The 14934-nt window shown below is 34.2% G+C and overlaps 3 protein-coding genes across 8 annotated transcripts in view; 2 read left to right on the top strand and 1 right to left on the bottom strand.

Moving 5' to 3' along the window:
* Spred (Sprouty-related protein with EVH-1 domain) overlaps nucleotides 1–2743 on the top strand; it is a 35574-nt gene extending 32831 nt beyond the window's left edge. For 4 of the 5 annotated variants that reach the window (XM_064075256.1, XM_064075258.1, XM_064075254.1 and 1 more), the window contains 3 exons: nucleotides 78–151; nucleotides 211–364; nucleotides 646–2743. In XM_064075256.1, coding sequence (XP_063931326.1) covers nucleotides 78–151; nucleotides 211–364; nucleotides 646–1169 — 752 coding nt within the window. In that variant the 3' untranslated portion in view covers nucleotides 1170–2743. The remainder of the gene's footprint in view (nucleotides 1–77; nucleotides 152–210; nucleotides 365–645) is intronic. The other variant, XM_064075255.1, reaches the window with a different exon arrangement.
* LOC135143400 (retinol dehydrogenase 11-like) lies at nucleotides 2741–4277 on the bottom strand. The gene is made up of 3 exons (XM_064075259.1): nucleotides 3578–4277; nucleotides 3012–3524; nucleotides 2741–2956 (listed from the first exon to the last, which is right to left on the bottom strand). Exons 1-3 carry the CDS (start codon nucleotides 3851–3853, stop codon nucleotides 2789–2791), a joined length of 957 nt encoding a protein of 318 aa, XP_063931329.1. The 5' UTR covers nucleotides 3854–4277; the 3' UTR covers nucleotides 2741–2788.
* Nucleotides 4278–11052: 6775 nt separating this feature from the next.
* Nucleotides 11053–14921, top strand: LOC135143150 (uncharacterized). 2 transcript variants are annotated; one of them, XM_064075017.1, is made up of 4 exons: nucleotides 11053–11776; nucleotides 11831–12016; nucleotides 12066–12562; nucleotides 12788–14921. In XM_064075017.1, the coding sequence occupies exons 1-4, from the start codon at nucleotides 11633–11635 to the stop codon at nucleotides 14355–14357; spliced, it is 2397 nt and encodes a 798-aa protein (XP_063931087.1). In that variant the 5' UTR covers nucleotides 11053–11632; the 3' UTR covers nucleotides 14358–14921. The 2 variants fall into 2 exon arrangements, with proteins under 2 accessions (XP_063931087.1, XP_063931086.1); XM_064075016.1 differs by having other exon boundaries at nucleotides 12066–14921.
* Nucleotides 14922–14934: the final 13 nt, after the last annotated feature.

Raw genomic sequence — 14934 nt, forward strand, 5'->3', positions numbered from 1 at the left:
ACGCAATTTATAAGTTAATAATTGTACATTTTTCAAAAAAAATATCCTTTTGTTATGTTTTGTAATTTTGTCGTTAGGTTTTGCTGAAACTTCTCCTTCATCACTGCTGCAAAAATTTCCAAAAGATGTGGGTGATGACGATGTCTTTATGGTATGAAATGTGCAATCTTTCCAGGTACTGAATTACTGAAGTGTAGTTATGTTTAACAGACCTTGAATCTTCCACACGAACCCAAAGACTCTCGCAGTTCCAGTGATTCGAGTTCAAAAGGAACTGAACACTTACAAAGGGTGAACTACATTGGACGGGACAAACCTCTCGAACCTCGGCAACCCACTTACGATCCTATCAAAGGTGATAAAGGTAAACCATCAATTGTATATTATTGCTAAAAAATAACATAGGGGATGGTAGGACAAAACAAGATACCTCCAGTATTGCGTGATTCCCACATACGAATCATATGTAGGACTTAATTATTTATGTCCGCCTTAAGTCTATATATAGTATAGTTTGTCGTGTCATTATAGTCTCTCTGACTTTAAAGCAATAACTACAGAAATATGTAGAATTCATGCATACAAAAAAAAAAAGTTATAGGTCTTATATTTATCTCTTACGATTTTTTTTAAATATGTTTCCAGGAGAAAACTACTCGTACGTGCAATTAACAGCGGTTCACGAATACATTTATCCCGTCGTAGAGGAACAACATAAAATATCCATCGGTAGCCGGGAGTCCGCTTCAAGTCTGAAGAAGTGTAGCCCGGAATTGGCGCAGCAGCAGCCGCCCCTGCCCCTCAAAGCCAAACCGAAGAAACCACTAAAGACTCAAATTCGTTGCAGACATTGTCACGAATTGTACTATGAAGATAACAATCCAAAGGGTTCATGTGAATACGCGCCAGACTGTATAAAATCATCGATAAACGCGATCACCTGCATCGGATGTGCCCAGTGCATTTGTTATCATTGTGCGGCAGACGCAGAAGGAGACTTCGCGCAACATCCTTGTGACTGTACCAACGAAGAGAATTGTTCAAAAAGATGGATTTGTTTGACGGTTTTGTCTATACTCGTACCGTGTCTGTGGCTTTACCCTCCGTTAAAAATATGTCATTGGTGCGGCATGAGGTGCGGTTTGTGTGGAGGACGGCATAGCATGTGATCCAAAACACATTATATTTTACGATATTAGTTTTACAGTAACCTGCTCTTTAAGCATACAAATTTATTTTTTATATGGAATTTTTTTATTTATTTAATATCCACATTTCATATTATATAGATTAAAAATGTCTGTGATTTAATATAAGCATTTCATAGTATTAGAAGAAATCATGTTTTATTTTGCTTGGATGAGTATGTTATTTTACAGTAGCTTTAAAATTGATATCGTAAAGTACGGAGTGACGTTTAAAAGTGCTCAACAAGAAGGTTGTGAACACTGCATATGAACAAAGTGTCTACACACTTAATGTACTGTAACAAGACTGTTCATTTATACATTTTTTAATTATTCTGATTACTCTCTATTCGACGTTTTTAACCTGATATTGTTTATACTATATAAGACCGTGGTTATTTTGCATTTATATTTGAACCTAAGTTATGTATATTTTTACAACGTTGTTACTATTCAATTTCAATTTACTTTACCCGTTTCCATGTTGTTTGAGAATTGTTAATCGAACTAAACTCCAATTTGTGTACCCTTTATAGATGGTTGATATCGATATTTTAACATAAATGGTACGCCTGAGTACCATACTGCCCAAATATACAGACAATTTGTAAATAGTGACATCATAGAAATGACAATATATGATAAAAAAAGAAAAAACATGAAAGTCATGTTGAAACTGATGGTAGGATATAAAAATATTTATCCTGTCAAATATCACTAAGAAAATTAATGTTTTATATCGAATAGGTAATTATACCTTCAACCAAAAAAAATGAAGAGTAGTACCTAAAACAAGCTTTAAGGAGGTTCACAAATTTAAAGTTTCTTGTTAAAGCTTGTTTACAAGTTATTACAAAATGTTTCTCATACATTTTTATTAAATTTTAAGATTTTTTCAATAATCTGTATTATATTCAACGTTAAATGTCTCCAGGGTCAAAATATTATATAAAAAAGCAAATCGTTGAAAACTGTCGAAAAAGTTTATCTCGATTTGCCTATTATATAAAGAACTATATTTATAGTTAACAACAGTTTTACAAGCAACTTGTGTATGTATGTTATCGAAGTGTAATTGTTTTCTATGTAAAAGTGACGTCGCTTATCCATGGGCTCAGGGTGAGTGCTGTTCATTTTTACGAGTGTAAGTATACTTAAATACACGTATTTATTACATACTTAAATTACATAGAACACACTGTCTTAACTTTGATAATTCTTATTTATATTTATTATAAATGATGCTATATTATTCTTACATCAAAGATGAATAAATATTGTTTTTACGATGTTTCTAAAATTTGTAGTTGCTCTGTGAATATGTTGTTTATAAAAAGCTGTAAAATGTCGGAATCAATCAAAATTGATTGTAATGTTTTACACAAATTTCACCTTGTTGTGAAACATGTAATCAAGTATAACTTGGTTACATAGTTTTAAATAATAAATGTAATATTTGTATATATGTTATAGTATGAACATTTGCTTGTAATGAAACAAAATGTGTGAATGATATTTTAAATATATAAGAATAATAAATAAAAATATGTTACTAATTTTGTATATTTTAATTTACAAACCACAAAGATCAACTACAGAAATTAACCAAGTCTACTATTGATTAAGTACTCTGATTTCTCCCACAGTTTGGAAGCAGTATCATCATCAAATTTTACTCTTGATGTGTAAGAAGTGCAGTTCCGATACAACAATCCTGTCTCATTTTCTAGACTTGGTTCGGTGGCACAGTATATAATTGTTTGGGAACCCTTAAACATTAACATAGTGAAATATGCATACAAACTATCATGATCTTAAAAATACCTGCTTTGGACTCCTCATAAAAAAGAAGGCAATCGGAGCAATTAAAATGTAATGGTACCAACGAATTGAATGTCGAAATAATGATGTGTACACCCAACCAGGACACACTGCATATGTAGACAAACCAGTACACTTTGCTCTTTTTGCTAATTCTTTGCAAAAATAAATATTTGCTAGTTTGGAGTTTGCATATAAATTTTTGCCTTGAGCAACAGTTTCCAAATTATCTATATTGATTGCACCTTTTTCATGAAGAGAAGAACTAACTATTATTATTCTACTTGGTGCTGACTTTCTTAAAGTATTTAAGAGTAAAGTTGTCAGATAAAAATGACCCAAATGGTTGACGCCAAAATGCATTTCAAAGTTATTTTCTGTCAAATGTATTTCGTTTTTGGGATACGCTAGTCCAGCATTGTTAATTAAAATATGTATATAAGGATACTGGTCTTGAACATTTGAAACAAATTGTTCAATAGATTTTAATGATGCCAAATCAAGTTCCATTGCTCGCTAACAACAAAAGCGTAACTATACTATTAAATAATCTTACGTATCATTCATACCAGTTTCAGTTTTTTCTGAAGTTCTTTTTCAATCCTCATTATTGCTTTTTTGGCCAAATCAACATTTCTGCAAGCTAGAATGACTTCAGCGTTTCTCGATGCCAATTCTTTTGCAACTTCATATCCAATACCACTATTAGCACCTGTTATGATGACGACCTTATTATTCAAAGTTGTATTGTTTTTGCAAAATCCCCATGAACGTTCTCTTAGTTTCCTCAAGCCAAATAACACCAAAATAGCAGGAATTAAACAAATAATTAGATTAGACCCCATGATGACTTAACACTAGCATAAATTGAAGTTAAATAGTTATTTTAAAAGCATAGTTAACATAATTGAATGTGTGACAATGGGTCTTTATTAATTTCAAAACACTGATGAATCACTCATAATAACATAACCTACAACTTCACCTCAGTCACAGTCGTCTCAGTCTACAAATAACTAGGACACCTCCCTTAATCACAAATAACACCACCCGCAATTAATGCATAAGATACATACAATCACATAATGTAGTCGCTATCACATGACTATAATTTTAACATTTCCACATTGTTAACATGATTAACATGACATTAAATAAACACAATCTGACGTCACGTCACGTGATACCGGCAACGTGAATTTTCTTGTACACGGTTTCTTGACTGTTGCATCGGCGGCGTCCGTAACGTTTCACGTATACGTAATGTGTACTTATACCACCGTGGTAATGTGCATCATACCAAAAAATATTCTACCGATTTAATTAAATAATTATTTAGACTACAGTAAACCCTCGTTACTTCGAACTCGGTTAAGACAAACACCTCGTTATTACGAACTGGAAGCGAAGTCCCAAACAGTCCACTTATAAAACGAATGCAACTTAATTCGGTTTACACGAAATTCGGTTAATACGAAACTCGAACAACTTTTTCGGCCCCAAGTTATAATTCTCATATAAAATCACTCGGTTAACGCGAACAAAAAGTGCAAACTCTTTGCATCGTGCTCAAATACGATTTACTTTATCTTAATGGGTATCTAGTAAGCACAACGCAAAAGTATGTCTCTGTGTGGTTTACCGAGCTGTAATCAGTTCGTTCTTATTGTTCAATGTGCTAACGTCCAAAATGGCATAGCAAAAACCAAAACGAGGCCAAAAATCCATTAATATTAAAACGAAAATGCAAACTGCAGTAGCTAAAAAGTTCACCATTCCAAAATCTACATAGTCCACCATTCTGAAAACCCGATCTCAAATAAAAAAAAATAGTGTTGGGATCATTTGCGTCAATTTTTTTCACAAAGTTGTTTAGGAAAATTGATCCATGAAATTTTATATGTATGTAGTACTAGTAATAATGTTCAAAATTTGGTTATGCATTGTTAGAAATCTAATACGAAAACAAATTCAGGTTAAAAAAGTTGTTTTTGTTATATTTGTGTAAAAATGTCAAAAAGTGATTTTCGGTTATGGCGAATTCGGTTAACACGAATTGGTCAAGATCATGGTCCCGACGGGTTCGTGTTAACGAGGGTTTACTGTAATTATAATTAGTCTAGTTTGTCGCAACTTGTTCAGTGTGGTGGAAATTACCGCCACTTTGTCAACAACACTAATAAAAATAATAGAAGTTTTGCTATTCATAAAGATAAGATAAGAGGTCAAGCTGTTCATAATAAATAAAACTTCCAGATTTTGTATTCATATGGTAAAGATAATTTGCATTCTTCTTCTTCTTTTTCTTCCTTTTGCAATATAGGTAGGACTCTTTTTTAGTCATTCTGCCTCTGCTTGAAGTCCAACTTTCGTACTAGCATATGTGGCATAGGTGGTGCTTTTGTGTTGGGTTTTTATATCTTCGCCCTTTTGAGACCCTTTCTGTCGGCGTGAACTCTCCACAGACGACGGCCCACTCTTATCCATCTTACCACGTCCTGCAGTCCTACTTATCTCAACTCTTATTGATTGTATCATTTTTGGAGTATTTAACACATTGTTTACTGAAACGTGTCCGACCTGAATCTTCTGCGCAAAGGAAAGATGGAAACCTTCTTTATCAGGTTTCGTTCAAAATATCGACTTGCAACCTTACTTGACCTCTGAAGATCTTGCAGATCTAAAAGTTGGCACCATCGGCGTTAACAAGAAAAGTTGCCGAAAGTCTACTAATACAAGTTTGAAATATTAGGTAGCAATTTTCTCAGGTAATTTGTGGAACTTGTGCTGGAAGAAGCTGTTTCTACCCACTAGTTTGGTTCAATTTTTGCAACCAAAAATGTAACCCATATATCTTATAGCTAATGTTTCTGTAAGTTTGTTTTCTTTTATGTTAAATTTTTCGTTGCAAATCTCACGTCCTCAATATCATTATCCACTTTTTGAGGCTGAACAATCATTGATTTTAGTATTACTAAACTTTTAACAGATATGTAGGTAATGCTAAGTAACAAAAAAATATGACAACGTGCCCATCCTTTTGCGCATGGTCAGAAATTTCATGACCACACCGGAAATAACTATGTTTTGACTAAGGTGGTAGTTTGACCAGAGTAGATGGACCAAAAGTGGACCAAAACGCCGAACTACCAAAGCAGTTCATTTGATGACCAGATTCAATGATCCATTGCTGAAAAATATGCTTGACGCATTATCATAATCGTTATCTCAAGATACATACTTACAAATTTCGTTTGATATGTTTGACAATGACGGTTTTATTAGAATTTAATCTAGTTACAGATGATGCCACTTTTATTAGGCATTGAAACCCGTCTGACGATAAAATAAAATCTGTGAAGACTAAATAAGGCGTTGATTTTTGAGATTTATTAGTATCACTTCGTGTTCCGACACAAACATGGATCTCCAATTCTTTAAACACTATTTTAAAAAAACTTTCGGAGAACCGTCACTTTATCTTACTTTGTAAACTCAGCTCCATTTGAAACCACGAATTTCTTGTCATTCATTCGACTTCGTTTTGTTACAGCCTCACTTTTCTTCTTCTTTTTACAAGACTTTTCATTTACTGATTTTTTCTTAACTTCTATCATTTCTACCACGCTGTTTCTCCTTCATCTGGCTTAGAAATGTCTTCAATATGGCCGTTATTTTCATCATCTTTTAGTATAAGAAAAACGCTAATTTGTTTTCGTGCTTGCCACATTTCGATGCATATTTTGCTGTGAAAAAGGCAATTTTTAAATGTGTACTTATTTTTTATGTATTAACATACCTTTCTGTGATGTAGATGAAAATCCTAGTCTCTCTGTTTTAAGAGAAAAATTAAAACACCAATTAGTGTAGGTAAGTATTATTAACATGCTTACAAGACAAGAAAAATACATGTATGATTATTTCGAAATTCTTCACCAAAATCTTATTATTTATTGCCATTATTCAGGCGACAACTAGTAGCGAAAGAAGGTCATAAACCATAAACAAATATTAAATTATATTATTTTCAAAATGTAATATCTCCATTATTAACAGACTTATTTTTTTTTTTAATTAGTGTAGTGCAATAAGCTTTTTAGCATTTCAGTGAAGTTTTCATCACGCACTTTTAAAAACCAATATTTCAATTATTTATGGAAATTTCGGAACGCGGTTTTCACCACTGTTTTCACTATTTTAATCCCTACATGGGATCTTTCGCAGGATCTCAGAAAACTACAGCGGTATGCAGGTAGTACTTGTAAGGTCTGTACCCAGATGCTGTACTCGATGCGTTTAAACATTCGTAATTTTTTCTAAAAATATTACATTGTACGTACTAATATTACAAAAGTCTCTGTTAGGGCGTCAACGTCCAGAATAATTTTATATGCATTAACGATTTTCTAAAAGTGTTCTTTGACAGTACCTTCCAAGCAATAAATATTCTATTTCTGGGAAATATTATTCTTTTTGATTTAGTAAATACAACTTTTTGCAGAAGCACCGTAACAAACCCAAATTTGCTAAGATGAAGAAGAAATGAATTTCGAGTAATCCCGAGACCAACTAAACGAGTGGAATCTACTTAGAGCTGGTAAAGTCCAGCAAAAGATAAATGCAAATGACTACAATTATAAGTACTGCCGCCGTAAAATCTCCAGTCGCTTTCGAAGCTGTAACCTGTGTAAAGCTGTCAATCAAAATGAGTAACTACGCTTGTACCTACCTTTCCAGGACCATATTTGTTCTCTAGTAAATGCATTCCTAATGCGTAATGGTTTATTGCAGGTTACGGTCTAAAGTACTACCCTTATAAAACAATTGACGGCGTTTGCATTTATCTTTTGCTGGACTTTACCTGATTTTATTATGTGCTGCAGTTTACATGTCATAAAAATTTACAACATAGGCTGAGGACGATTAATGGGTTAGTTCCGCTGCAGATTACATGTGCCCACAAAACTCTATAAGTTACCTGGAAAATATTATCGATTTACAGCGGAAACATTTTTAATTTTTAAGATTACGGAAAACATCATCTGGCTATTTTACTAATTAGTAAAAAAATATAAGGATACACTATTTACGAACAATTTTTTATACAAGACAATAAACTACAACTACAACAAGGTCCAGTTGTCTCCCAGTACCCTCAGGTAGCCATAAAGAGACAAATAAGAGCTTAGCGCTAGCAACTTACGTATAGCTGCTTCAATCATCGTCAATGAAGTTATTTACCAAAAATCATAGAATTTTGTTATTAAGTCATTTTCTGGTTTGAATTTGGCCATATTTAGCGAATTAATTCCAAAGCAAAATATGCGTCAAAAACCGTTCCTTATTTTTGCTATATTTTTGTTGGACATCCAATTCTTCAATTTTTCGATACCAGTATTGTTCCAAGTGGAGTTTCAGGGGTATGTACAGCAACTTCAAAGTCCATCGTAATAGTTCTGGGTAAAAAAACTGTGTAGGAGTCTCTGCGAGTGCAAAAAACTGTATATACGCCTCAGGGCGAAATACCATTTTTTTCGGCGCTTTGTAGCCCTCGGGCTTCGCCCTCTGGGTTCAAACGGTGCCTCAGGAAAAATCATTCATTTCTCTCCCTCGATGTATAATAATCTATACTGTTATATGTGGAACGCTTATTTTATATCAAGCAAAAAAATTTATACCTCTGACATTTTTTCATAAAATCACAAATAAAAAAGTTTTCCCTCTTGTTTACCCAATCCAGCGACATATTGTATACATACAATATTTATTTAGAATTGACAATTTGTACACTATGTATCATTGGATTGGTGTCACTGTCGTTGTCTTCAGGTTCTAAATTTATAATAAGTTTCTGACATTTCTTGAACGGTATTCATTTTCTATCTTGATTACATGGTCTCCACATTTTAAACAGATTTAAAAGAAACACTTAATAAACAGAAAACAAACGCTAAATCTCTGTTCGAAATCCCAATTAAAATTTGTCTGTGTCAGAAATGTATTTATATTGAAATACTGGTTATTAGGGGTTGATTAGTCAGACGACTTTACCTATTTATTTTCAAGAGGACTATTTCTATTGTTGTTCGGATTATTAGATAGACATTTACCCGGATTAATATTAAAGTTTATTTCTAAAATCCGACCCTGGTGACGAAACAGACACAGTCGTTTTGATGGACATATTTACAGCGGGGTTAAACAATAAATCATCCTAAGCGCATTACCCGCAGTGAAGTCACCTCCAAATATCGGTATTCTTCTTTTCCTTTCTCATAACTGAATATCAGTTTGTAAATGCTTGTGCTTTTATTTGGAAGTACAAGAACAAAATACCAAAAGTATAGGTATACCTACATATAATGACCATAAAGAATATCTATAGTTGTAATGGTATCCTTGGAAGAGTTTTTTAGTTCTTTTTGGTATTAATTTTATTGGTCGTCCACAAACATCTTCTGCAGCACGTTTCACACTGCTGGTGAAAAATTGTCTGTTTAACATATTTTCAGAAATTTTCTCCTACACTAGGTGATTAGGTAACACTGATTCAACGTATTATGTGTTCAGCACCTCCTCATTACACAATGTCTTTCCTGACAAACATATCATTCTTTTTGTATACTTATTGGCCAACATTTTTTGAAAATAAAACTTGTGGCCTTCTACAAACAACAAATTTGTTTCTTTTTCACTTAAAACAATTAATCTCATCTTGATTTGCGTTGTCTTGTCTGAAGATGTCCACAAGGCTAGATACCAATTTATGATTGATATTTGAGGAGGCACACACAAACTGCCGTTAATTTTCGCCAGCCCAGGTTGTAAATTTTTACCTACTATACAAAATGTGGCGTATTGTAAAATCAGGTACCAGCCCCTTGAATGTTGACGAAAGAGAATATTGACTGCTTTGAAGATACCGACAAACGAAATATTTGGAACAACTCCAAAATTTTGTGTAAATCTCTTGGTGAGTATAATTACTTGGAATTTGGATTGTTAACAAAGTTACCGCTGGGAGACACCTTGTACATACCATCCCGATCGATGAGAGATCAACTCACGTCCAAGGTCGTACCTCGTTACACTGTTACTGTGCCTTCATCCCTCGTTTTAACTCCAGTTCAAACTGATGAGAGCACCTATTGTAAACTCTGCATAAATGTTAGCTGCTTCTTTTTATTATGTTGCATAATTTTGTCCACGCCATTAAAAATGAATTATAATAGCCTTACTTTCAAAGTCATTCAACACGGACCTGAAATATTATAAGTGTTTATAAAAATTTGGGGAGTATTCGGTGTCACAAAAATTACATTTATAAATATTTTTACTATTTTTCCTTGTTAGTATGAAGTACGAATTAATAAGTATACTAAAAGAATCTTTACGGAAAATTGTATGATCTGAAAATTTAACAATGAGCACCAATACGTTTAGAGACTGTTGGTGGTTCCTGTTGAATTTTCAGACCATATCATTTCCCATAACTATCCTTATCATAGTTCAACAATAGATAACAGAAATCATTAATAAGTATACTCTTATATTTAACCCATTTTGACGATTAGTCTACAAGCACATGGAAGCGTGGAAGACACGTTAACATAGATTTTATAAAATAAATGTAAACACAAAATGTGAGTTCAACAGATAAATCGTTCGCTACACCTTTCTTAAGTCCATACTAGATTTAGTTTTTTCGTATTTTGTAGATTTGAAATTTTAAAATTGAAAAAATTTTGCACAGGTACACATACATGCGTGAAGGTACTTTCACCATATGCCAAGAATGTCGGTTATCGAGTTGAGTGTACTCACTACTGTGTACTAGAATGACTACTTGTAATAATAAAAACAATCATGGTTATGCTGTTTGCACGTTTTTGCAGTTTCCGCGATGAAACTATGACCCTAATCAAAGGCACCCCACCCTCCCTCTGCGCGAATGATTCTCTGGATCTGGAATTAGCCACCAGAGTCCGCAAGCACAATATTGAGAAATACTTAAACTCGTCAAAGCAATAATGTCACCATTATGCTCTGGTGCAGAAGAACTGTGGTGAAGACCAACAACTCGTATTTGGAAAGTGAGACCGTGGTGAGACCCACCCATAGAACCCTCAAATACCCGTGGGTATTTTGTGGTCTTCTAGCAGAAGATCGATATTTTTTGCGCGTTGACCAACCAAAGCCTTGAAGCTTGAAGCCTGAGTACTCGCCCGCAGTGAACAACAGTAGCTTCTACCGCTGTCTTAATTCTAAAGCGGGCAGGTGTTTGGTAACTTTATTTTCCCGTTGGTTTTATTTTCGCACGAATTTGCAAAATCTTTGATCTTGATCTCTCTTTGCATCGGGTTACTTGTTCCTTATCTAATCTACCCTTCTAAAGTTTCCCGCCTGGTGATTGGTAGATCGCGTAGGCCAAATGTTCTAAGAAAACAGCGACTCCTACCGCCTGCCGATTCTTTCAAAATAACATTAAAAATGGCGGCCGACATGGTCAACATGTCAATTTGTCGGCGTTTTGTTTGAAAGTATGTAAATTACGTTTATTTCAATGCATCACGAAGTGAATTCTAACCAAACAAGTTCGTTGAAACAATATTCAGACGAATAAGATGCACACTATGGATACATCGGCACTTCACAGTGACGCTTGTCGCCTGTGCGATGAAAATAAAGAGAAAATGCATAGCATTTTCTCGAAAAACGAGGAGGGACAACAATTGCTGCATCTCATCAAAGAATGTTTACCAGTTATTGTGAGTATTTGGCATGCTTTTCTTTCTCATCAGCTTCTTATGCTAAACTTGCAGATATACAGAACAGATCCTTTATCCAAGCAAATATGCCACGATTGCTTCAGCAAGCTAGAAACGTTCTATAAATTCAAAAAAACCAGTTTAGCGACAGCCACCAGGCATAAAAAGCATCTCCTCAATACCGAAAATAACAGCAACAAACGTATACAGTTGTATCTGTCTTGCGAAGACACTGAAACGGTAGTATTTAACCATTGGTTTTGCTCCAGGCTAAACATTTTGATTTTAGAATCAAGTGATAAATTCGAACAACATTCCTCATTATAGTAGCATAGGTACATCGACGGATGATCTTACAATTTCGTGCATCAACTGTAAGTCAACATGTTTCGACTCAACCATTATTAATAGTGAAGTTGAGTTATGTGCAGAATTACATAAAGCTATAGCAGACTCCTTGAGCAATAATAAAGTGATCACTCAAGATGCTGAAAAAATGGGAAGGAGCCGGAGACGACGGAGTCAGGCTTTCTACCATGAACTTGATGATTCACTGTGTAGTAGTCTGACCGAATTTACCAACACAGAAAGTTCCCAGTGTTACGAAGAGGACCACAGTGAAGTGGAGTCATACGAATCTGATAGTGAAGACACCCAAAGGGTAAAGAGACGCAAATTAAATAATTCTATAGTGTTAAATGGTAGAGAGAAGAGGAATACAGGTGAAATCGATTTGAAGGAAACAGAAGCGTTGCAGCAGTTATATCATAATGAAGCTGAATTCAGGTATTTTCCTCTAAGTTTAATGGGTTTAGCCCTAAATGTCATAAATAAACGCATTGTCCCTGAACATGAACCTGATGACTTTTTTGAACAAGTTCATGAACCTCAGTGTACATACTGCAAACAAAAGTTCAAAAACACTAAACTATTATCTTTGCACGAAGTTGAACATATGAACATTGAGTTAGGGGAAAAAGTAGATAGTCCTGCTTTATGGCATGATTCCAGAGATGACGCCCATATCCGTAACAAATGGCTGAACAGCTATGATGAGGTAGAGGAAGAAGAAGAAGAGGAAGATGCAGATGCAGATGCAGACTTTACAGAATGTGAAGTAGATCAGTCAAGAAATGACAGTCTACTAATTCCAGTTGGTACTGAGGCTCCCCAAGAACAAAAGGTCGCTGGCGAAATTATTCTAGTTAAGGCAAAACCTGTAGTAAATGGCTTAGCTCTGGCAGAATATTCCAAAGAGGAAAGGAAAGCGTTCTACAAGTCAATGAAAATAGGAGGTGTAAATAAGAAATTCTGCTCTCTTTGTCGATATAGTTTTAAAGATAACTGGGCAATTGAGTCTCATTATTTCTCATTAGCATGTTATTATACTTGTCGTTATTGCGGAATGCGTTTTAACAAGCAAAGGCACAGATTTGACGAACACGTTAAAGAACATGAGGATCAGGGAGATCCGTTATCAACGAAGATTTACGCTGCCAGTAAATTAAACAATTTTGTTCCGCGGGTGATACAACCAGACAAAGTTAAAAAAATTGTAGCACAGCATGACCAGGAACAGAAACTTCCATCGATCAAAGTCAGAAATTTCCAACGCAGAAGCCTACAGCCTGATATTAAGATTAAAGAAGAAAAAATGGACTCTGATGAGGAGAAGCCATCCCCATCTCCGCAAAAAACTCCTCAGACAACAGCTAAAACCAGCAATCAAGCCTATTTTTGTAGGAAATGTTATAAAGTGTTCTTCAAATTAGACGAATTTAATATTCATAGTAAGAACTGTGACTATAATCAATTCCCTCAAAGTCGCAACAATGCTAACAATAAATTCACCACTAGATATAATTCTAATGGAGAAATGCTTTCATCAAGTGGACGTCCCATGAGGCACTGTGTGCGTGAAACTGGTACTTATAGAGATGAAGCTTACATCCCTGACGGGGCAGCGAAAGAAACGGCTCAAAATCAACAAAGTTTTGTCTGTTTTATATGCAACACACCTTTTCCAACCATTTATTCAAGAAATAGTCACATGAGGATACATAAAGGTGAAACAAACAATGCTAATAGGTCTCCTATTGTTACGCAAAAACTCAAACAAATTACAAACACAGAAAGAGTTCAGAGTTTCCCAGGTTACATTAAGCAGGAGCCTCTGGAGCCCGAAATTCAAATTCACGAATCTGAGCAAAATTTCCACTCCAATAATTCTGTTGCTGCAGTTAGTATTACTCCAATATCGAAGAATCCAAACCAGAAAGCAACAATTAATCCAAACATCATGAAACTGGTCCAGAATAATCCGCACTTAACAATAAGGGCTAACAGATCGCCAGAGAGACAACCGGCCCCCTCGGTCAGCAACACACAGAACAGTTTATCAGATGCTGATAAATCTTACAAATGCTCTAGCTGTTGGGAAGCTTTCTCTAACAAATCACACTTATATTTTCACAAAAAGAACCAGTGTGAGGGTTCAAAATATCCTTGCCCATTTTGTAAAAAACGCTTTGGTACAGAAGCAGCATACAGTTCACATATATTTTATAGTCATCCAGAGTAAATTTTAACATTTATGCTTTCCACAGTGTGAAAGTAAATTAGGATTTGATTAAGGGGTACCTATCTTGGTCATACTATCCATCGTTATTTTAAGTACAGATTTTAGAAAGAGAAATTTTATATATACACAACAAAAATTGCCATTAATTTTTTTATTTTTTTTTTTGTGATATAAATACGTAATGTATAGTAGTATATGTACATAATTTTATATTTTATACATCTTTAATTTACTTTTCATTGTGTTGAATAGCTTTGTTAAAATTTATTCTATTTTAGGCATTTCTATTATTTATTTATAAGATGCAAAATACTCACTAAATGTTACAAAATTTATAAAAATCTCGCCCTAGTAATTAGTCAGACATGAACAAAAATTGACTTGGATTTTATTTTGAAAAGATGAACATTTGGTGTAAACTGATTTCAGTATTTAAACAACAAAGTTTATTAATTTCGTGTTTAGATTAAGTCATTTCCTACTATGCTAAGCGTAATTTTAAATTTTTGTAAAATTAGCATAAAGTCGTAGTATATATAATGTATGTAAATAATCATGTAACAGGTTTATGACGTGA

This window comes from Zophobas morio, unplaced genomic scaffold (assembly GCF_036711695.1).
Source record: "Zophobas morio isolate AGI-343-1 ecotype UQ-CSIRO unplaced genomic scaffold, CSIRO_AGI_Zmor_V1 ptg000058l, whole genome shotgun sequence".
NCBI lineage: Eukaryota > Metazoa > Arthropoda > Insecta > Coleoptera > Tenebrionidae > Zophobas > Zophobas morio.

What these genes read in the sequence shown, in the direction of transcription:
- LOC135143400 (XM_064075259.1), bottom strand. Translation starts at nt 3,853, where the DNA reads ATGGGGTCTAATCTAATTATTTGTTTAATTCCTGCTATTTTGGTGTTA. An exon ending in TTCAGAAAAAACTGAAACTG is followed by an intron (nt 3,525 to 3,577) that starts GTATGAATGATA and finishes TTTTGTTGTTAG; the next exon opens with CGAGCAATGGAACTTGATTT. An exon ending in TTATGAGGAGTCCAAAGCAG is followed by an intron (nt 2,957 to 3,011) that starts GTATTTTTAAGA and finishes TTAATGTTTAAG; the next exon opens with GGTTCCCAAACAATTATATA.
- LOC135143150 (XM_064075016.1), top strand. Translation starts at nt 11,633, where the DNA reads ATGCACACTATGGATACATCGGCACTTCACAGTGACGCTTGTCGCCTG. An exon ending in AAGAATGTTTACCAGTTATT is followed by an intron (nt 11,777 to 11,830) that starts GTGAGTATTTGG and finishes CTAAACTTGCAG; the next exon opens with ATATACAGAACAGATCCTTT. An exon ending in CTTGCGAAGACACTGAAACG is followed by an intron (nt 12,017 to 12,065) that starts GTAGTATTTAAC and finishes TTTTGATTTTAG; the next exon opens with AATCAAGTGATAAATTCGAA.